The sequence below is a fragment of the Chionomys nivalis genome, chromosome 5 (genome assembly GCF_950005125.1).
Source record: "Chionomys nivalis chromosome 5, mChiNiv1.1, whole genome shotgun sequence".
NCBI classification, from domain to species: domain Eukaryota; kingdom Metazoa; phylum Chordata; class Mammalia; order Rodentia; family Cricetidae; genus Chionomys; species Chionomys nivalis.
The window spans coordinates 82,996,062-83,019,505 of record NC_080090.1 but is presented as its reverse complement, the minus strand read 5'-3'; the positions used below and the strand labels follow the sequence as shown (position 1 = coordinate 83,019,505).

The 23,444-nt window shown below is 50.4% G+C and overlaps 1 protein-coding gene across 1 annotated transcript in view; it reads left to right on the top strand.

Annotated features, from left to right (window-relative positions):
* The window catches only part of Cacna1s (calcium voltage-gated channel subunit alpha1 S), a 63,219-nt gene that overhangs the window by 8,690 nt on the left and 31,085 nt on the right, over positions 1 to 23,444 (top strand). The window contains exons 3-14 of the mRNA XM_057769181.1: positions 6,521 to 6,660; positions 8,218 to 8,360; positions 8,495 to 8,647; positions 10,220 to 10,425; positions 11,626 to 11,729; positions 13,324 to 13,469; positions 14,123 to 14,204; positions 15,900 to 16,060; positions 19,527 to 19,752; positions 20,502 to 20,709; positions 21,745 to 21,865; positions 23,170 to 23,284. Of these exons, the coding sequence (XP_057625164.1) occupies positions 6,521 to 6,660; positions 8,218 to 8,360; positions 8,495 to 8,647; positions 10,220 to 10,425; positions 11,626 to 11,729; positions 13,324 to 13,469; positions 14,123 to 14,204; positions 15,900 to 16,060; positions 19,527 to 19,752; positions 20,502 to 20,709; positions 21,745 to 21,865; positions 23,170 to 23,284 (1,805 nt within the window). The remainder of the gene's footprint in view (positions 1 to 6,520; positions 6,661 to 8,217; positions 8,361 to 8,494; positions 8,648 to 10,219; positions 10,426 to 11,625; positions 11,730 to 13,323; positions 13,470 to 14,122; positions 14,205 to 15,899; positions 16,061 to 19,526; positions 19,753 to 20,501; positions 20,710 to 21,744; positions 21,866 to 23,169; positions 23,285 to 23,444) is intronic.

Genomic DNA, 23,444 nt, shown 5'->3' with positions numbered 1-23,444 from the left:
CCCAGAGCTTGCCCTCTCCTACTGTACGGGCTCAGCTCCCTTTCCAGACATTCTGTTTCTTACCAAATCAGTCCCCTAACCCATGAACCAAATGGGACTGAACAACAAAAGCCTGCAGAGTCCTTGGTATGTGTCACACCCTGCAGCCTTTCGGGGGACACTGGGGGTAAGACCAGGAGCATTCCTCCCTGAACTTAGTCTCCGTTGTCCCACCTGTGAGCAGGGGCCAGCACTTGCCCTTTTCGAACTGCTAGCCCTCTGTGAAGTGACCTCACATACAACCTGGTGGGTAGCTATGGCACAACAAAAGTTCATTTATTTTGTTTCCTGCTCTTCCAGCCCCGATGGCCCACAGCCAAAGTCATACTGTGTCCAGGACTGCAGGGGCAGGGTGGGGTTGTGGGCAGGGTCCAGCAAATGCCTGTGGACGCCTCTCCCTCTCCAGTGTGGACTGCTGGTTGAGACTGTGGCGTTTTGACTTAGATGCTCTACACACGTACTTCAGTTTTGCTGCTGGGCTGTGTGCTTCTAGAAAGTTGTTCACTCCCCTCTGTGCGTTGATTTACTTATCCCTAAAGTGGGCGCGGGAGTGCTTAGTGGGCAGGGGTTCCATTCATGTGCGTGGCTAGAACAGGTCCTGGCAGGTAAGTGGATGCTTAAGGAGGCTTAGTTGTTATTCTCATTATCCCCCCAGACAGACCCGTCCCCAGTCTTCCTAGATGAGGCCTTCCGCTTTCCCTACCTCCTCTCCTGTCATTCACCCTGTCTCCAGAGCTAGACACTCCCAACGTGTCTGCACACTTGGCCTGAAGAAGCTAGCATGGAGGAGCAGCGGGACGAAGACACCTTCCCCAACCACCCAGAGACGTAGGGTGACGTGAGCCATCCACCAGACCATGTTCATTTGATCAGGGGTTCAGCACACTAAATATAGCAACTTTGCTCACTCCTCAACTGGTCGTTCTCCAAACCCTCCAGAATGAAGTGTCAGGGAGATTCCAGGCCCAGATAGCAGACAAGAGCTGAGCAGCAGCCCAGCAGGCTGGCTCACCAGAGGAGTGTGGGCAAGGACTGGGGGTGGGGCAAGGAACCAGTGCTCCCCCAGAAGCTCTCTTCTCCTTCTATTCTTGCTTCTCTCCTATAGGAAAGAGGAAATATGGCGCCTGCATCAGAACTCAGGCCCAGTCCACAGTCCACATTGTCTTGTTTGTCTCTTATTTGAGAATCTCCCCTTGAGTTCTGAGTCTTCTCCCTGCTTCCCCTGAACCTGGAGTACAGGAAGCTCTGATTGCAATTGTTCGTGGTGATCGTGGTTACCTGGCCTCCTGTCTGTCCTGAGTTGTGCCTTTTCCAGTGCTAAGGTCATAGGGGCCGCAGGTGGTCTGTACTATTGTTGGGATGGGAACCTGAGCAGAGATGAATGGACCCCACTTTCAGGAGTCCTAGGACCTTCAGGCACTGTCTTATCTTGGGGACACTGTGAACCCCACCCCATGGACTTCTCACCTCAGGGTAACTCTCCAGCCTTGAGAATCAAAAGCAGGGGACTATGCCACAGGCTTATCCAATAATAAGTAGGCCATTCCTAGTGTCTGCTCCCAGAAACAAGAAAGATGGTGAAGCCGGGAGATGGGCAGCCATTGCAACTGAAAAGGGTCTTGTGTTGTGTCTGTCAAGCCTGCCACCAAGCACCTGCGGGGAGGACTCAGGTGGCAAGGGATGTGTGGAGACACCCAGCTGACTCCCGCTGCACCCTCAGCCCAAGTTCTAGCAGCCACCAAGTCCCCATCAATTCTCTTGACCCCTCCCATCAAGTGAACCCCATGAGTCTAGCACCTCTGGCTCCTGTATGCTTCGTGTCCGTGCAGACCACAGGAAGTGCCACTGCAGTTCTTTCAGAGAATTCTGCAGACACTAGAACCCTCCAAGGGGAACATGGAGGCCTGCGACAGGATTGCTGACCAGGTCCCAATGCTTGAGGCACGGCAGAGGAAGGAGGGATGGGGACAGCTGGCCCCGTGGCCCAGACACGGAGGCTGTACTGGGAAAGTCCCTTTGCAGAGGAATCTGGCCAGCTGCCAACAACTTCTCTCAAAGTCCTAGGCATGCCTGGGTGGGGGTCACTGGGAGATGAGCAGGAGAGAGGCAGAGCCAGTGATGTGCGTTGTGAACCCTGGTCTCTTCAGCCCAGGACTTTGGAGATGCCACTTTCCAGTGTGACAATGTACAGACGCAAAGCCTGTGCTCATACTTAAAGCTCTCAAAGCTGTGCAGCCCTTAAAGCTCACTTAGAGGCCTGTTTGTGGGAGGACCCATTGTACTGGGTACCTGGTGATGAAGGCCTTTGTAGATGGAGTGAGTCGTCAGAGCTTTTACCTCACAGGCAGCTTCCTAGTCTTCCCACGAGTCCAGGAGGGCAGGCAGACAGAGTCTACTCCAGGGTCAAAGACTATCTCCCTTCATCTGGTGTCAGGGGTCCCATCTGCTCTATTGTGTGGGGTCACTCCGCTTGTGCCACATGGGACTTGCTATGTGACTGACAAGCCCATGTTTGTCATCTGGTTGTACTCAAAAACTGAGACTCGCTAAGTTAAGCTAAGCTGAGCATTGCTGTGGGGTTTTCACAGAGCTTCCTTGATGAGCCGTTGATCTCATCTTGCCTCAGTGGTAGCAGCCATCTGCAGGCCCACCCAAGCCCATGGCTTGTCTCTTAGGCAGAAGGGCCCGGCACTGTCCGCAAACGCACCTGCACACAGTAGGCACCTCTGCAGATACAGGTGACATAGCAGGAAATGGAGGAAACAGCCCTATATTCACGTCAGGAGACAGTGAAGTGGATAAACAGGCAGCTGGCCGGTTAAGTCTTGAAGTCTGCTAAAACAAACAAGCAAACAAAGCCATGTGTCTTCAGTGAAGAGCTGGGAAGTAGGGAGGGTAACACAGAAGGGACCAATCATAGGTTGGAGCCAGAGAGAAGGAAGAGAGTGAGCCCCAGGGAAGGGTATTCCAGGCAGAAGCAATTCTTTCTACTAGATATAAAGAGAAAGTTGGCCCCAGGAGGGGATAGGAGTATGTAGTCTTCAAAACCTGCTGTTCCCTGCTCCTAGTACTCACCCTGAGATGCCCTCTTAAGAGGGACCCTAGCTCTTTACCCAAATCCTGTTCCCATTGGGCCAAAACCACTGGCTCAGTCAGTTTACATGGGAAGATGACACGGGCTCTCGGGGGCTGCTGAGTAGAGGCAGTAGAGAACAAAGCCCTGGGCAATACACAAGACACCCCAGGCAGATTCTCCTGGGGACAGTCAGAGACGTCCTACGAGCCTAGATGAGCAAAGGCTCAGTGGCTAGGTCCCCTGGGGAATCTGAAAGTCACCCCACTGGTGGGGCAATAGTGAGGCCAGCGGTCAAGATCAGCAAGGGCCATTTCACAAGGGACCCTCTTCTCTATGGGTTTACTTGACAAACCACATGGCCCTGGGAGACCAGGAGGGATGGAGTACCCAGAGCAGAGAGGAACTAGGAGGAAAGGGAGCATCAAAGGCAGCAAGGGATGGCAGACTAGAGAGTGTGAGGCAGGCCAGGGCAGGGGCAGTGCCAAAGGAAACGAGATGGATGTCAGGCATTAGAGACAGATCCAAGCCCAGAGAGACCCCTGTCCTGAGTCAATGGTCACTATTGGTCAGTGCTGGACCTTGTGAGAAAGAGCAGGTTCAAGCAAAGAGAGGTTCAGGCTCAAACATGTTGAGTTCTTCATTGGATAGAGACACGCGTTGGTGAACCACTCACAGATGTGTCCTCAGCCAGCATCTTCATAAAGACCAAGAGAGCACCACAGATGCCATGGTGCAAGTAGCAGAGCCCTCCGCAAAGAGCCAGGTGTATAGAAGACCTGTGACCCACTAAACAGTGGGTCACCACCTCTTACAGGATGCCATTTAATCCTCAGGACAGCTCTTTGGAGAGTGGGAGGGGGGGTGTCAATTAGCTTAGTTTTAAAAGAAAATTTGTTTTATTTTACATGTATGGGTGTTCACCCTGCACATATTTATGTGCATTGTGTGTGTGCAGTGACCATGGAGGCCAGAAGAAGGCGTTAGATTCCCTGGAACTGCAGATGATTGTTGAGTCAAAATGTGGGTGCTGGGGTTGAACTGGGGTCCTCTGGAAGAGCAGCCAGTGCTCTTGACCACTGAATTAGCTCTTAACCACCACAAGGAAGCTGAGGTTCCTAGACAGACCTGAGCAAAGAAATAGCCAGCGAGAATATGCACCCCGTGTCTCCTACCTCCCACCCTTGACAGCAGACTCCCCACAGACAGATGGCAATTCTTTTTTAAAAAATATTTATTTATTATATATACAATATTCTGTCTGTGTGTATGTCTGTAGGCCAGAAGAAGGCATCAGACCTCATTACAGATGGTTGTGAGCCACCATGTGGTTGCCGGGAATTGAACTCAGGACCTTTGGAAGAGCAGGCAACACTCTTAACCACTGAGCCATCTCTCCAGCCCCAGATGGCAATTCTTTAGGAAGGTGATGGCTTTGATTACAGGACACCAACCAGGCCGGCTGTGCCTAGGGATTTAGTCTAAAACTTAATGAATACCTGGGGAGTGTATAGCCCTTGTTCCACTGTGGACAGCACATGGGCTGGAGAGGCATGGGGCCAACACAGTGTGGCACTGATAACACTGTCCCTAGGGTGCAAGAATGGACAGAACCCTGGTTCATGTCTACTCAGCAAGGGGCATGCTGTGTCCACTCCGGCATTAGGCTACAGAGTGGTAAACAGAGAGAGTTGGATCTTGAAGCTCGTGGGCTATGAACCCCAAGTGACCCCCACCTGAGGCTCACAGCCCCTACAAGCTTGCTTTGTGGCCAAGAGACAGACAGACAGACAGCAGGTGCAGGCAGCTCTCTGGTATATGCGGCCGGTTGCCCGGCCTGTGAGCACGGCAACTATTTTGGGTCCTGTTTTTCTTTCCCTCAACAGAAGTTCTCCTTTCTGTCCCATGGAGATTGAATCAATCTGAAAATTTACATGCTGATTTAACCTCCCTCTCCTTGTATATACCTTTTTCTGAGAGATGGACTTGACTTCTGGACACTTACCACACAGAAGGAAGACCACCCCGTTGAGTCCAGGAGACTCTCCACAGTGGCTTTGCCCCATTCCTCTCAGCAGGGATGGTATCCAGATTGCCCCTGGCAGCTCTCTTATTTGGAGAGCCTGGAGGAGCAGAGCTATTGAAAGCCACCAAGCCAGGGCTCAGATAGCTTCAAGAAAGGCAGTCTCAGGCTGAAGTCCAGCCAGGAGAGGACAGTTCTCTGTTAGAAATAGCTCTTGCCTGGCCCCTGAGTAGAGAAAGGGTGACCTGGATGGGCTCAGGATGACCCAGAGGATCAGGCTATTGGACAGGGTATAGAGAAGTCAGCAAGGCCATCTTCAGGGTGAGGCTGAGCTGAAACCTCAGCCCCTTACCCACAGAGCATCCTCTTACACAGGGCTCTCCGTTCCCTCACCACCCTGCCTGGTGAAGCTGCCTGCAGACAGCTGTAGTGATGTGCAAGGGGAAATGCAGGGAGAGCAAACACCAGCGAAGGGCCCTGACCAGCAGGAGAGGGTCGCTGGCTTGGGGTGCTGAGGCCACCCTACCTTTAGTCACCGAGTGACGGAAGAAGAAAAAAAACCCACACCAGAAGTCACCAGGGGATCTGTCCTAGTTAGGGTCTCTAGTGCTGTGATGAAACACCAAAAGTTACCTGGAGAAGAAAGCATTTCCTTCATCTTACATGCTCTATCACTGCGGGAAGTCAAATGAAGGCACTTAGGGTGGGAACCTGGAGGTGGGAACTGAAGCAGAAGTCATGGAGGAACACTGCTTACTGGCTTGCTCCTCGTGGCTTGCTCAGCTTACTGTCTTATACAACTCAGACCCACCTGCTCACAGCTGGCACCGCCCACAGTGGGTTGGGGCCTCCCACACCAATCGTCCATCAAGAAAATGTCTGACAGACTTGCCTGCAGGCCAATCTTATGAGACCCTTTCTCCAACTGAGAGTCCTTTTCCCCAAACGATTCTAGTTTGTGTCAAGTTGACAAAAAAAAAAAAGTAGCTAGCATTGGATTATTGATTTATTAGTCCAGCTCTAGGTCCCAGAAGAAAGGTGGGAAACGGGCAGAGGGTCTCCCACGTGGTGGAGTTTCTATTCTGGTGGGGAAAGAGCTAAAGAACGCAATCAAATGTATATGCAGTACTTTAGCCAGGTGCTAAGGAGACAACATGAAGCTTCGAAGAAGAGCTGAAGGGTTAGAAGTAGCTTACATTGCACTTGGTGGCCCAGGAAGACCTGTGCTGGAGAGCTGAAGGAGTAAGGGGATGTTGGGATGAGAGGGAGCATCTGGGGTGGGCAGAAGCTGGTGGTTGGAGGACAGATGGGGCTTGAGCGAGGGGGCACTGGGAGTGCGCAGAACAAAGGCGTGACTGTGTTTGCCACCATCTCCTCCCCTCCAGGAGAAACTAGAATACTTCTTCCTCATCGTCTTCTCCATTGAGGCTGCCATGAAGATTATAGCCTACGGCTTCCTATTCCATCAGGATGCTTACCTGCGCAGTGGCTGGAACGTGCTGGACTTCATCATCGTCTTTCTGGGGTAAGAGCTGGCTGGGGACTGGGACCTGAAGTCCGATCTTCCCTGAAGACTCGGCCTGTAGACACTACCAGCAGCCTAAAGGCAAGATGGAACCTCAGCATTGTGCTGACCACCCCAGGGGTGTGGCGAATGTTAGTGGGAAATGAACCAGTGACCCCAACACCTACCTGCAGGTCACAAACCACTTCACCAGCTGTACGTTCCCTCATCTTACCCCAGCACACACAAGAGACCATGTGTACATTGGTTCCACAGACTATGGTGTTATTCAAATACACAAACATGCACATCTAGTAGCCTACATTAGTATACTGGGGTGGCCAACAGATTCTGCAGCTGGGGATTTATGCAATGGAGATTGGTTACAGTTGGTTCTGGAGACAGAAGTCCAAAGTCCAGCGTGGGCAGGCCTGGTGTTACCAGGCCTCTCTTCCTTGGCTGTAAGTGGCCACTCTCTCTCTCATTGTGTCTTTATGTGGTCTGTCTATGAGCATGCACCCTGGATGTCTTTTTTGTACACTTAGATTTCCCCTTATAAGTATAGCCATAAAATTGGATTGCAGTTCACGGTGATGACCTCATTTTAATAGCCCTATTCCAGAGTTCCGTTCTGAGATACTGGGTGTTGGAATTTCAACAAATGAGCATGTGTTAGCCTATGACATCACTTCTATTAACCGTTGCCTAATTAGAACAGTTGCAATTAGTGAGGACTTACCATGCATTTTAACATACAACATTCTTCAACACCTTTTCCGTTCCCTCCACCTCATGGAGGAAGAGACTGAGATACAGAGAACTGAGCGGCTTGTCTAAGGTCACACAGTGAGTAAGATGCAAAGCAGGGCATTCTTGGCTCCAAGTGCTGGGCAATCATCACTGTGCTGTCCTGAAGCCCAGCACTACTGTGTTGGTGGTCTGCTGGTCTATCGGTGCTCATTTCACCACAAAAAAAAACTGCAGCATCCTCAGACTCAGCCTGGGCCCTTGTGAGGTGCTCTGGTTAGAAGCCATGTCGGAGGGATAGAGAATCAGAGAGCAGTGCCATTGTTCTACAGAGCGCCATTGTTTCGCGATGAACTCTGGGGTCATTGTCGGATAATGTTCCTAAGAGGAGGGTTGAATGGACGTCGAAGCTCTGAAGGGAGAGGAGGGGAGCAGAAGGCCCACATCCAGCATTGGCTGGAAGGCCAGTGCCAGGGAGATCAGGAGAGAATTCCGCTCCCCGCCCAGGGTCACCAGTAAGTGAGGGGCCAGTCTGCAGCTCACTGTGACGCTCTCAGCCTCAGGACCAAGGACTGTGCCCATGGCAATCTTGCATCTCAGCCTGACACTTCCCTTTCTGTATCCAGTTCTGTTCACCACCGATAGCTCAAAGGTGAACTTGGCCTTGGATTCCTTGGAAATAAAACTCTTCAGCGCTGACAATTGGGATCTACATTTGCCCAATCCCCCCACCCCACCCCAGGTCCTTCACATAGGAATCAGGGTCCCAGAGCACTGGGACTCTGGCTCCTCTGATTATTGACCACCTTCTCTCCATCTTCTCCCCTCCAGCGTCTTCACTGTGATTCTGGAACAAGTTAACATTATTCAAACCAACACAGCCCCCCTGAGCAGCAAAGGAGCCGGTTTGGACGTGAAGGCCCTGCGAGCTTTCCGTGTGCTCAGACCCCTGCGGCTGGTGTCAGGGGTGCCCAGTGGGTGACAGTATCTCTTCTGCCGAGCCCTCCTTTGCCCCTTCTGACCTGGGTATCCCACTGTTTATAGAGGGGAGGGCATAAGACCGTGAGGGGGGGTGACTCTTTTTCCCCTTCCTTGCTGTCTGTGGCAGGCCTTCAGGTTGTCCTCAACTCCATCTTCAAGGCCATGCTCCCTCTGTTCCACATTGCTCTGCTCGTCCTCTTCATGGTCATCATCTACGCCATCATTGGGCTGGAACTCTTCAAGGGCAAGATGCACAAGACTTGCTACTTCATCGGGACAGGTGAGCCATGGAGGACTGTGCGGGGTGGAGGCCCCAGTTCAGCTCCATCACAGTTGAATCCCCACAGCTGTGTGGAGCTACCACAGGTAGGAAAGAAGCTCTGGACCCAAGTCAGCTCCCCTCCCCACTGTCCATCTCCTGCCTGGGTTCATGAGAGTGGGATGAGGACAGCCCCACCGGGGTCAGAGAGCAGAGGCCGGCCTTGGCTATATTTTGCTCTGCCCCACCCTATCCAGTTCAGAGTCTTCCAGACTTCCTGAGCCAGTTGGGGAATGAAGCACAGGTCTGGGTGGAGCCTGGATTTCTCTGCATACTTTCCTTGTGGCCATGGTGAGCTTTGGTCTGAACTGTCTCTCAGACTAGGCCCGCAGGGTATGGACTGAATGAAACTCAAAGGGGACGTTTTGTGGGTTGTCAGAAAACCCATGTCGACTCCAGGTCCCAGAGTTCCCAGGATAACTCCATCTCAGAACACAGCAGGATGCTGCAAAACCGCCTGAGATAAAAGTGTTCTAGATTTCAATGGCCAGGGACATAGTTCAGTGGGTAAAGTGCTTACTACGCAAGCTTGAGGACTTGAGTTTGGGTCCCTAGAACTCATGTAAAAGCCAGGTGCTGTAGCACTGAGGGTAGAGACAGGAAGGGCCTGGCCAGCCACTGTAGACACAGTAGTGTTTCAGCCAGAGATCCTGTCCCAAGAAATAAAGTGGATATCAGCCGAGAAGAAACCTGATGTGGACCTTTGGTCTTCACACGTGTGTGCAGACAAACGGACGGACGGATGGACAGACAGACACACAGAGGGGGAAAGAGAGCACACCAAGTTTTAGAGGAAATAAAAGACTCTTTAGAGGACGCAGAGGGTGGTCTGAAGTCCGATAGCATCCTCCCTAGATGGACCCAGTCCTGTGTGCACTGTGACAGGGACAGCTCAGCCTAGGTTGGAACAGCTCCTCTTGGACTCCCCAGACTGAATCTCAGGTCAGAGCATGGAAGCCCCTGTCCCCAGCCCACCCCAGCTGGACAGTGCCCTCCTCTTTAGATCTTAGAAGGTGCAAAGACCCCTCTGGTCACTACTCAGCATGAGCTGAGCTTCAAGGGACAGTTTGTCTTAGGAGTGGTTCTTCCAAAGATCTTTTAGAGCTTCTAAAATGTAACTGCTGCCTCCTGTGTGTGCCAACTGCCAGTCTTGGGTCCTGTCCCTCTTCATCCTTGTTATTTACTCTTTTCTTTCTTTCTTTCTTTCTTTCTTTCTTTCTTTCTTTCTTTCTTTCTTTCTTCCTTTCTTGTTTTCTTTCTTCCTTCCTTCCTTTCTTCATTTCTTTCATCTTTCCTTCCTTCTTTCCTTTCTTCCTTCCTTTCTTTCTTTTTTTCAAGACAGGCTATCCTGTAACTCACTTTGTAGGCCAGGCTGGCCTCAGGCTCACTGAGACCCACCTGCCTCTGCCTCCCAAGTGCTGGGATTAAAGGTGTGTGCCACCACTGCCTGGCACTCTGTTCTTTCAAATGACCCTTGAGCAGCTTGCCTCCTTCATTGTCCACTTGCCTAACGCTACTGCCTTCTGCCTCCAGACATTGTGGCCACAGTAGAGAATGAGAAGCCATCACCCTGTGCTAGAACTGGCTCTGGGCGCCCCTGCACTATCAATGGCAGTGAATGCCGAGGAGGCTGGCCGGGACCCAACCATGGCATCACCCACTTCGACAACTTTGGCTTCTCTATGCTCACCGTGTACCAATGCATCTCCATGGAGGGGTGGACTGATGTCCTATACTGGGTGGGTCTGAGCTTCCAAACCAACCCTGCCTTCTAAAGGCTTTCTAGGGGAGCAGGAAGATAGGGCTTATAAGCCCACCCCAAAGGCCAGTCACTGCTCAGTGCCATTGGTCCTGTCTTGCTCTCTGTGGGCATCCATACAGGTGTCTGATCTCTTGCTAATGCTTAGAGGTTATCTAGTATTTCTTGGGGCAGATCTCATGAGTTAAAGTCTGCAAGACCCAGGAAGGGGGTGAGGGATGGATACTAAGAGCTCCATGAGTTCTAGTTTCAAAGCCTGAATTTTCTCTAGAAAATCAGTGACTCCTTCCTGGTGCCCTGTGTCTTGGACACTTGAGGGAGGAGGGGCCCTTCAGGTCTTTCTCTTTGTCATTGGGTGAGATGACTTTCTTACATAAATATCACTATGTATCAGTCTTCTCTATAAAGCTAATATACCACTCACACCTTAGAGCCGGAGAGAAAACCAACAGAATTGTTAACATTGCCCCGCATGTAATCACCATAGCAGAAGCTTTCCTATTAGAGAAAACTCTTTGTTAGGTCTTTTTTAGCCCTGTGCGTTTCTTAGTTAATGTGTTGGAGCACAGCAGACAGCGTCACTCCCATTTTACAGGTAAGGGAACTGAGGCTCGGAGAGGTTGTGTAACTGTATCCATGAATCTAAGAGCAAATGAGCCAAGACTCAAGCCTTCACCCCTCTGGCTCTATTTCAGAACTCTCAAGCACAATGTGGCGCTGCCTGTGGGGTTGGAATTGTAAAACTGTCAAATGCTTTGCAAATATAAAGGATTAGTATGAACATTTCTCGCAGGCTCACATTAGGGAAGTGGATGATTAAACTTGTCAAAGGAATGTCACGCATGCTATTTCTCCTCTGCTGCATATCCAGGAGAAGCGCATGTACCATGTCCTTAAGAGAGAGATGAGACACTGTTCAGAGATGTCAGGAAACTTGACTTAAGGTCTCAGAGGACTGTCACTTTGAAAAGCTTTGGCTGTACAGAAATGGGCTGTATTTGGGGTCCGAGGGGCAGGTTAGAGGCTCTCTTGCCAGGTACACAGTCAACAAGTCTCCCTTGGGAAGACCATTTGGCCCAGATCTTGGGCTACTTGCCTTATGGAGTCTGGGTGGACAAAATGGGAGACGGGAATTAGCCTTCAAGTCAGAGTGCTGATCTCACATTTTTGTCTGGATCAGGTCAACGATGCCATCGGGAATGAGTGGCCCTGGATCTATTTTGTCACCCTCATTCTGTTGGGTTCCTTCTTCATCCTCAACCTGGTATTGGGTGTCCTAAGCGGGTAAGAAAGTAATGGTGGTTGGTGGGGGGAGAGGTGGAGCAGGAAGGAGTGACCCAGACCCTCAATGACCCTTAGCTCATCTCTGAGCCCCACTGGGCCAGGTGCGCTTCTTCCTTCTTAGCTAGGAAGGCAGAGGATGCATTCTTCAAGCTAGCACCTTTCTCCCAGTTTTGCTTCCTCTTTCCTCCAGCACCCACACTCCTGTGTGAGCCTGTGAGCCCCAGATTCCAGCCCTGGGTGTGCGTTAGCACACGGTTTCTAGTCAAGCACCCACTAGTGGTAGCTTGCCGCTCTCATCCCTGTTCTACTTACTACCTAGAGGTTCTGGGACCCTACCTAATTCCCTACCCCCTCAGAACCTCGGTGTTCATATCTGTCAAATAATCATGTCAGGACCTGTTTCCTAGGGCTGCCATGAAACGTGTTTAAAATGCTTAGGACAGGGTCCAACACACATGAACCCCACCATTAATGGAGTCCACTCCAGACACAGTGCTGGGGTTAGCTGCAGTCTCAGCTCCCTTATGGGTTGACATCACCTCACTCCAGAAGCTTTACCGCCACCAACAGCCTTTAAACAGAACTCAGGAGTCTGTGAGGTTGGTTAGAGAAAACCCATCTTGACTTTCTATTGCATTAACTGAAATGTGTGCTTCCTTTAATAATGAATGCAGGCAACTAACCACAGGGGCATTAGCAGCGCCTGTGGGTTCTCTAATGGAAATCGTCACGTGTCCGTTGTTGCACTCCTGTCTACACTCATTAGTGCTTTGAAATGGCGGTAGTCATTAGACCTGCAACAGGATCCCTGTAGCTAATGTAGCGCCTGCCTTCCTCCATTGGCATTTGCTAGATTGCTGTGGTTGTATTTCACTCTGATCAGTTCCTCTGTAATCCTGTGTTCTTATTTTGTGCACCTTGTGACATTATTCTGAGGAATGATCTGTAGGTGGGTTACCAAAAGCTTCATGTATACAATGGTCAAGAGCACCCAGCCAGACACCACACTGCCGGGGTGAGGGGACTGTCCCACAGGTCGACAGACCCTCTTCAGCACTCTGAGTTCCGCTCGGTGTCCTAGTGCTGCCCTCTACTGGTCATAAGATGCCTTGCGCCCCCTCAGGTTCTTCATGGTGACAGCCAGTTTCCCCTTGCGTCCAAGATGATTTTTCTCAGGTCTTAAGTCTGTAATCAAAAATCGTTTTAAGATAGCTTAAAAGACCAAGGAGTACGGCAAATTTGAGGCTTCCTGGATGGTTATGTTGGAATACTGGAATGTTCTGTCAATCTTTGACATCTAAGAATAAATGGAAGGAGAAAATGAGATCACCCGGGAAGGAGTCAGAGGCCTATGCTTGGAAGTGTGCCTGGAGGCGGGGCTGGGCGGAGCCTGGAGGCGGGGCTGGGCGGAGTCTGGAGAGACAGGGGACACTTTGAGGGTCCCTGGCCCAGAGGCAGTGCCCCAGACCAGAAGAAGACGCGTCCAGCTCATATGTGTCCTGTATTACGGAAGCTCAGTGGGCCCTGCCGCCTATACCTCTCACCGTCCTTTTCCTCTCTCCCCTTCTCCCCTACCTCCTTGGTTTTGTGTTAGGGAATTCACCAAGGAGCGAGAGAAGGCCAAGTCTAGGGGAACCTTCCAAAAACTCCGGGAGAAGCAGCAGCTGGAGGAAGACCTTCGTGGCTACATGAGCTGGATCACACAGGGCGAGGTCATGGACGTGGAGGACCTGAGAGAAGGTTGGGGCCCAGAGCCATGGCCAGCATCCCCCTGCCTGTGATGATCAGCGCCCCCAGACACTCTCTGGAGAGTAGCCCCCAAAAACCCAGTGTCTTCGGGTTACTATTGCTGTCTGAAACACATGACCAAAAGCAACCTGGGGAGGAAAGGGTTTATGTCACTCACAGCTCCATGATGAGAGGCCCAGCCCAGGGATGCGCTCACCTACAATGGACTGGGCCCACCCACATCAACCACTAACTAAGAAAATGCTCTGCAGGCTTGCCCACCTCCCAGTCTTACGGAGGCAGTGTGCCAACTGAGGTTCCCTCCTCTCAGATGACTCTACCCTGTGTCAAGTTGACATAAAATTAGCTAGCACAGTCAGAGACCCACTGGGAATGTATAATGCTTGCTTTCAGAGGGTCACCATTGCCTTGTGTCAAGCCTCAAGATGATAGAACCCAAGTGCATCCTGGGCTCTCCTCAAATCATCCTGGGGCCTGCCCACGGTGGCCACATGCCCTGCAGATGGGATTCTCCAGTTCATAGAAAGTCCCAGCAGGAGCCAGGCCCACCAAGAGCCCACTGTCATAAATGTTCTATGCCTAACCAAGTGTGTCTGTTCCCAAGAGACCCTGAAGGCTGCTAACTATATCTGTTCTGTCCCCAGGCAAGCTCTCTTTGGATGAAGGAGGCTCAGACACAGAGAGCTTGTATGAAATCGAGGGCTTGAACAAAATCATCCAGTTCATGTGAGTACCTGACCTGGGACAGGGGGGCAGAATCCGGCAACCTCTCCTATTGGCGCTTGAGCCCTTTAGAAAGGCCTGTCTAAGAAAACAGGGCCAGCTCTTGCTCTGAGGACTCAGCCGTGGCTAGACGCCCAGGAAATGAGCAATCAGGGAGGATCCTGAGAGGGTTACCTATTTCTACACCACTCAAGGTAAAACAGAAGACAGTCAGGACCTTCAGCTAACCCCTCTGAGGGGATGCTGCTGGGTGCTGGGAATTTGCAAGAGGAAGGAGGGAAGGTGTGCGGATGGCATTTAGGAAGGAAGTGGTCCTACCTAAGAGTCAGCGGGGAGAGGATACTCTGAGCTCTTATCTTTGTTTTGAGAGAAAGGCTATGTCCTTTTTCAAATTCGTACATAATTATGACTTTTGGAAGACCCAGCAATAGAAAAAAACCCAAAGGAAAAAGAAAATTCCCTGCTGCCCTTCCAAGAAGTAACCATGGTAACAGATGTGTATTCTACTAAGATCTTTCTGTGCTTTCATCTTACACACACACACACACACTCACACACACGCACCAGGATATTTTGTTCTTGTTTTTCTTTTTATATAATAGGGTTATTCATGTTAATTGCTGTCGCCATAAAGACTAAAACAGTAACCAGTATATAGGGCATTTTGAAGAATATTTACTTCATTGAGTAGTTTGCTTAGTAAATTAGTCATTTACTCATTCATTAAGTAAATGAATGCACACTATTTTGTTATGCATTTTTTCTTTAAACTTTTCCGCTGAGGTCTATTTTCACACTTTTGTGCACATGTACATATATAAAGACGCACACTTTTAAATTTATTTTTTTATTCATTTATTTTATGTATATGGAGGTTTCGACTGCATGCATGGTTGTGCACCTTGTGCACACCTCATGTCCACAAAGGCCAGAAGAGGAGGTCAGATCGCCTGGAACTGGAGTTACAGGTGGTTGTAAGACATCACATGTATAGTAGCAATTAAACTGGATTCTCTAGAACAGCCAGATCTCTTAACTGCTGAGTGTTTCTCCAGCACCACACCCCCACACACAAAAACTCACTCACATGCTCACGCTCACACGCTCACACTCACACACTCACATGTTCACACTCACATGCTCACGCTCACACGCTCACACTCACAAGCTCATACACATCTTTATCAGCACGACCTTGCCTATTAAATGTTCCATGGCATAGATGCACCATTTTATATTTAACCATATTCTCCTGGTAAGGTATGGGCTGTTCTGGGCAGAATTCTAGAAGCAGAATTGCTGAGCCAACGGTGGATAAGCCCAAGCGTTAGTAAATTATGTGAGGTCGCACCTTTCCCACACAACCATCTGGAAATCCTCCCTGAGTTAGTAAAACTTCCTTTAAAAATGGGTAGAATTGGCAGTGCAGTCTCCTTTAGTGGAAATTAAAATGCATGGTTTTCCTAGCTTATATCTATATCGGGTGCCGTGCTAACTAAGCATTTTGCTTGCATTGTCTCATTCAATTGCCTGGGAGATCGTTGTTTTATCATTCCCATTTGAAAGGCAAAACTTTGTTAATAAGAAGCCCAGTCTAAATTGACCTAGCTCTACAGCCCATACCCTTCATTTCTCTTGCATGAGAGGAGAATATGTGTGGCTGAAAGTAACGGATCCTAATCCTACTGTCTCCCGCAGTCGACACTGGAGACAGTGGAACCGCGTCTTCCGCTGGAAGTGTCACGACCTGGTGAAATCCAAGGTCTTCTATTGGCTGGTGATCCTGATCGTTGCCCTCAACACCCTGTCTATTGCCTCGGAGCACCACAACCAGCCCCTCTGGCTGACCCATTTGCAAGGTGAGTCAGCTGGAATGGAGCCAGGATTGAGCACTCAGGTGGTGAAGCTTAAACCCGTCAAGGGTTCTGTAGGGTGTGCTGAAGTCAATGAGATTGACAACGCCTTCTAGAAATTATGGTACATACTCGTGTGGGGACCACTGGCCCAACTCCCTCTCACGGTGGGAGAGTAGAAACACCAAAAGGCAAGGTGGCATCCCCACCATCCTACCTGCCACATCATTCTGATCTGGGACAGTGCCAATGACACTTAGGGACAACTTTCAGATGCTTCCTCAAATATCTAGGCAAATTGTTCAGTTATATACCATTGCATATAAGACTGTCAATAATTGAGAGTTCTAAGCATTCATGTTCAAATACTGTTAAATATAGTAACCAACTATGCAGTGAGTGAGGTGTGTGTGTGTGTACTGTAAATAGTTAATTCATTGCTCATGACTTCAAGGAGCATGCTTAGTCATAGGACAAGTCAGATAGTAATTGTTTCCAGTCCATCCAGGGAAGACAATGAAGGAGCAAAGATGAGATGATAAGAAAAAGGTTACAAGAGAAGATCCTGTTGCTGCACACATCCAAAGGATACAGAGATAAAGCCCAACTGGTCCAAGGGCGGCAGGGATTCCTGCAGAAGATGCCATGAGTGCAAACATGTGGAATAGTCTGGTGGATTAAGGAAGCCACAGAACTTCATATATGATGGACAATAGGACAGCAGGTGTTCATAGGGGTCCTTGTATACTGTCATGCTGCATTAGGAGTTTAGCCTTTGGGTACAGGGGGGGTCCATGAAAAGTTGTAAGTCTAAACATATTATGATCAGGTTTGAGTCTCTGAATGACCAGCCTTGGCATAAGATGGATGGTCAGCCTCATCCTTTTGGTGGATGCCCCGCTGTGTGCAGAGCTCTGGACTGTGACCAAGAACCAGAAAAGAAAAAGAGGAACCAGTCCCACAGCTAGGTACTCTTCCCGCTACAAACACCAATGTGGCATGGGTTATAATAATGCTTCAAGGGATGGCAACCTTTTCTCATTGCTATGACAACTGCCTAAAAAGCAACGCAAGGAAGGAAGAGTTCCTTCTGGCTTGTCCCCTAAGAAGGGATCCCGTCCGTTATGACCAGGAGAGCATGGAAGCAGAAGCCTGGGGTGGATGGTAGCATTGTGCCTATAGTTAGAAAGCAAGAGACATAGGAAGTAGAGCCATAAACTTCATGGTTTGCTCCCAATGACCGAGTTCCTCCAGCGAAGCTCCACCTCTTAAAGATTTGACATAAAATAGTGCCCCCAGATGAGGACCAATAGTTCAGACATATGAATCTGTGGAGGAACATTGCACATTCAAACTGTAATAAATAACAAAGAGGTCTCTGGGTGGCAGAAACAGGGAGCTCATGAACCCCCTCGTGGAGATATCTTAGACCTAACCCCTCAGGGGTGGTAGCTGACTCTTCATGCCTATGCAGAGACCATAGACAGGACCCTAGGCCTGGGTAAGGTGGGGAGCAAAAGCCAGCACACTTGCTTAGAGCCAGGGCCTGGGAAGGCTACTTCTATGTAAGGGGTTCTAAAGCCTTTTTGTCCATTGAGATAGGCGAGGAATCTGGACTTTCCCTCTGCTGGGGGTCCTGGGAGGGAAGAAACATGTCACAAGGGAAAAATTAACTGCAGCCTATGTCCAACCTGTATCCTTTAGATTCGTGCAGCCTCAGCATCTCCTCGTAATCTTTCTCTTACCATCTTACCATTTTTCATTGCCTTCCACGGATGGACTGGAAGCAATTAACATCTGTCTTGTCCTACAACTTATCGGGGTACGAGGTCCAGCTTGCAGCACCTTTCACAGAGCAGGGATAGTAAACCAAGACAGTACAAACTAATCAAAGACAAATGGGAGCCCTGGGGGAGCCCTTCAGAAGTAGGCACAAGTGTCCTTTTTGGAATGTCCTCAAGCCAAGGCATACGAATCCCTGGAGGAAAGAACATCTCCAGTGATGAGCTCCCGTGGGAGAAAAATCACAACTCAAATAAAGAACAGAGTTGCTCTGGGGAAGAGTCACCAGCCTGATGCACGCAAGTGAGCTGAGCAGGAACACGGCCTGATGACACACGACAGAAGAGATGAAGTTTAAATGAATGAAGTGGAGGCTACGGTTTCAAAGAGTAAAAAGCAAACCTGCCGTTCAGATGTGTGTATGCACCCATTTGTTCACTCATTCATTGCAGTCTTCTCGAGAGCCGCTTAACTGTGCTACACATTGTCAGGCAGCATTAGTAAACCCACGTGAAGATGGAACCCTACCCAGAAGAGGTGAATTTGTAATTCCTAGACCGAGCAGACAAATAGATGGTGGTGGTTCTACTTTCCAAGATGGCAAAGATAGTCAATATCCAGGCAGTTTTGGCAAGTGTGGGATGATGGGCAATATCCACCCTTATGGTGCTGGGCAAATTGAGTTTGAGGTACCTTTGAGACAATCTAATGGTAGTGTCAAAGATGCTGATGGGAAAACGGGGTCTGGGTCACGATGGAGAGACTGGGTCTTGGGAGAATGAAAGGTGGGGCTCACTGGTAGAGCAGCGCTGGCACTGCTGTCATAGGTCATCACCAGATGGTCAGGGATAGTGCGGGGCTCAAGACCAACAGCCAGCGACTTGGTGAAGAATGTGTGGCAGAGAGAACTGGAGAAGACAGGGGGTAGGCTTGAGGAAACCCCACAGAATGTGGTGTCACGGAAGCCAGGGTGCTGGAGGAGAGAGTATCTGAAAGAGCGAGCAGATGGCGAACAGGATTGTGGGGGAGCAAGTACGCGAATGTCTGTGTCTGCTGGGTTTGGCAACATGGAATTGACCCTGGAGCTGGATAACTGAACACGAAGAGACCATTTGAAAGGAAGAAGGAAAGTAGCTAAGAAAGACAAACAGATACTGATAGTGGGGCCGGGCCAAGCACAGGAGAGCAGATTGCCTTTCATGAGGCCCAGCCTCTCTCTAGCAGGAATACAGACTGTGTTTAAGGAGGAAGAGTGAACCTTCATGGATTTATACAGCTTTTCCCCTGCTAACTAGGGTAGGGATTAGCCTCCTGGAAATACAGATTTAGGCTCTTTTGATGGGCAAAATTCACCAGGTTTTTCTAGGGGGATTGTTGTTATTATTATTTTACATTTCTAATTGATCAATGAATTGATTGATTTGTTGGTTGGTTTTGTGGAGGGGGGCAGAAAACAATTCTGTTCTCTCTGTCCACCATATGGCTTCTGGGACTCAAACTCAGGTCATGGAGCGTCGTGGCAAGCCCCATACCAGCCCTCTTGCTGGTCCCTTCCTAGGACCTGAAAATTAAAATGGCTCAAGTGCCTTGGAAAGATAGGGCATGTGTGCTGGTAGAGGCTCATCTGGGGCAGAGGCTAGGAGGAGGAGGAGGGAAGGAAGCAACGTTCGGGCCCTGCTGCCCTCCGCAGATGTCGCCAACCGCGTGCTGCTGGCTCTCTTCACCATCGAGATGCTGCTGAAGATGTACGGGCTGGGCCTGCGCCAGTACTTCATGTCCATCTTCAACCGCTTCGACTGCTTCGTGGTGTGCAGCGGCATCCTGGAGATCCTGTTGGTGGAGTCGGGAGCCATGACACCGCTGGGCATCTCCGTGCTCCGCTGCATCCGGCTCCTGAGGCTCTTCAAGATCACCAAGTGAGTGCAGGCAGCGGGGACCCTGAGAGGCCGAGGATGCAGGGGCTGACAAACTCAGGAATTGTCTCACTATTGCCTGAGTCAGGATAGGGAAAGGGAAGAGTTGGAAAGAGGAAGAAAGGAGAAAAGGGGAAGCCCTGGAAGATGGGAGGAAGAGACAGAGAAATGTGGGAGGGGTAGGGAAAAGAAAGAAGGGACACGGGGGAGGGGGACCATGCCGAGAGGGGAAAGGGCTTTTCATTTGTGCTTCTTCCCCTCTGTGGGGATTTGTCAACCCCCCCATAGGTGCTTGAAACCTTAGAGAGTGCTGCGCCTTAAATACACCATGCCTTTCTCTGAACAATTAACAACAGTACAAAGTTACAATTACAATATATTGTAACAATTTATGTGACTATGATCCTTCTCTGAAAATGTATCAGGGCACTGCATTTACAGGATTTAATGCTGTCCTCCACAGGCTCCAGACAGCTGAAATCACAGATGAGGGGGTCTAGGGCGTTCTTAAGCATTTGCCCAGCGCTGACATGAGCACGGGTCTTTACTCTTCCGGTGTAAATAGTGAGGATGGAAGTTCTTTCTTAGCCCTGCCTAGGAGTGTGCAAGGAGCATGCACCACGAGGCCAGGGATTCAGCCACAGAAAGCCCTTTGCTGTTATGTCCCCAGTCTTGTGCCATTGCCTCCCAAGCATGGGAGAACCAGGGAGAAGGCCCTGTCCCGCTCCCACCTTGCCGTCCCTCTTCCTCAGGTACTGGACATCCCTGAGCAACCTGGTGGCGTCGCTGCTCAACTCCATCCGCTCCATCGCCTCTCTGCTGCTGCTGCTCTTCCTCTTCATCATCATCTTTGCCCTGCTGGGCATGCAGCTCTTCGGGGGCCGATATGACTTCGAAGATACAGAAGTACGACGCAGCAACTTCGACAACTTCCCCCAGGCCCTCATCAGTGTCTTCCAGGTAGGTGTTCTGTCTGCTCTGGGAGGTGCCTGAGTTCTGCTTCAGTATCTGGGAAAACATCACCTACGCCAGGAAGCCTTTCTTGACCTGTTGGTAGAGTTCAATACCCTTCTCATTTCCTATCGCCTGGACCTTGGACCATTGCAATCCTGTTCTGTTTGTCTCTTTCCCTGGAGCTCTGGCTGACGACGCCTAGTTTGTCGTTTTCTCTTGGTCCCTGGTGCCTGGCAGAGTGTGATAGCAGCTGATGCAAATGAATACTTGGGGGTAGACTGACTGTCGAAGGTGTGCTGCTCACATCTAGGGCAAAGTCAGACGAGCTAAAGGCATCCTCTGCAAGCTGAGAAAGCCCAGGCATCTGAGACCCCTCTCTCACACGAGAGGCTCAGAGGCTGCCTGTTTCCAAGAAATCACTCAAGGGATCATGGCTGGGGTTCAGAGAGTGACCTTCAGAGCCACAGCCTCCAAGAGGAGCTTTCTTAATGTTGAGCATAGACATGTCACCAGTATCTCTCACAAGTCACTCTACCACGCCATACCAGCAGGAGTGTTAGGTGACCATCAGTCAGTCCCATAGACAGCTTCATGGCCTCATCCTGTCTTTCTTCCGTTCACTACCTCACCGGCTGACCAGGGCTGGTGCTTTCAAGGGACTTGACCTTGGTGCTATTTTTGGAGGCCGGGGTAACAAAGTCCTGGCTGAGTGCAGTCCACTTCAGCCTGGGGATTAAGAACAGAGTAGAGGCCCTATGATCAAACTTGGCCCTTGAGAGGCTTGATAAGACTTTTTCCAACCACCCCGGGCAGCCAACCCTTCAGTCTTGGGCTCCTCTCCCGAGCCCACCCGCTCCTCCCCGGAGCCCACTCGCTTCTCCTCCAAACCCACTCACACCCTGATAGCATTGTAGAGAGCTAAAGGAGGAGCAATGAGGGCAGTAGGGAGTGGTCACCTGGAGGGTGGGGACTGGGAGAGCTGACAGGTGACAAAGGCCTTTCAGGATGTCTTGTCCTCTCACCCGCGCTCCCTCCACCTAGGTCCTGACAGGCGAAGACTGGAACTCCGTGATGTACAATGGGATCATGGCCTACGGAGGCCCATCCTACCCCGGCGTGCTCGTCTGCATTTATTTCATCATCCTTTTCGTCTGTGGCAACTGTATCCCCTGGGGGCCATGGTGCAAAGAAGAACTTGGGGGGGTTGGCTTAGCAGGGAGGACCGGGGTCCCCATGTGTCAGGAAGGAGGTCCCTCTGGTTCCCAGGTTCGTGGAGTGAGGAATGGAACATAGTAAAGGTAAACGCAGCAACAATATAATCCTTTCCACCAGAAATGTTGGAGAGCAGCGGGGATGATTAGCTGTGAGGCTGGTGAGAGCCTGAAGAAGTGGGAAGAAACCCAGGGTTTAGCAGAGACACAGTGGAGATGGTGGGGCAGCCCAGTCCCGCAGCTCTGAAGCAGACAGGGAGGAGCCAAGGTGTCCTCCAACCTGAAGAAGAAACTTTTTATTTGGTTTATACTTTCATATTATGGTCTGCCATGAAGGGAAGTCGGGGCAGGAACTCAAGGAAGAATCTGGAATCAGGAACTGAAGCAGGAACCATGGGTCAGCGGCTCTCAACCTTCCTAATGCAGCAACCCTTTAAAATAAAGTTCTTCAAACTGTGGTCACCCCAACCATAAAATTATTTTCATTGCTACTTCATAACTGTAACCTTGCTACTGGTATGAGTTGTAAGGTAAACATCTGTGTTTTCTGATGGTCTTAGGCGACCCCTGTGTAAAGGTCATTCAGTCTCCCAAAGGGGTCGCAACCCAGAGGTTGAGAATCCCTGGGAGGGATGCTCCTCACCGGCTCTCTCCCTCTGGCTTGTTCAGCTACCTTCTTGTTATAATCTAGGACCACCTGTTCAGCTGGGGCGGGCCCTTCTACAGTTAACAGTTTAAATGGAGAAAGTTCCTAAATATTGTTTCCCTCTTCCCTGGTAGATCAGGTTGACAGCGGAAGCCGACACAAAGCTATGGCCAGGGATCAGTCTGATCTCTGGGACCAGGACTATTTAGCTAGGATAGGTCAAAAGGTGAGCTAAGCAGAGAGATACTAATGGCACCCGAAGGGTCCTACTGCTGTGCTGTGGAATCTGACACCGTGGTGAGTGGGCAGGGATGAAGTCAATGCCCCTTGCTTTGCCTCACTCCCAGGGATCCCTGTCGGGCAGCTGGGATCTGTTCTGGTAGACATAGAGTAAAACTCCAAAGCTCTGATGGGTTCAGGCCCCATCAGCAGTCAAGCTTCCCTGAGGACTTGACTATGCTCCTGGGCCTGTACCCTCCCACGGGTGCAGCTCTGGCGAGAAACTGCCACCTCGTGGATTAAGTAAGGCCTTTAAACACACGGGAAACAAAACTCTTGTGCCAGAAACTGCCTTCCATCACAACTCAAGGCTCCTTAGCTGGCCTTCAGACATCCTGCTCAACGTCTTCCTGGCTATCGCTGTGGACAACCTGGCAGAGGCAGAAAGCCTGACTTCCGCCCAGAAGGCCAAAGCCGAGGAGAGGAAGCGCAGAAAGATGTCTAAGTGAGTGCTGGACCCTCTAGGAGAGAGCTGAACGGACTCTGGCTGTGGCCTTTAGGCTCTAGGCCGGGTCCCTCCACCCTTGAACTGGCTGAGCAGGGGCCACATGGCTTCTCCAAGCAAGACATTCAGGCCTTCATAATTTACGCCAAGAATTTTTGGG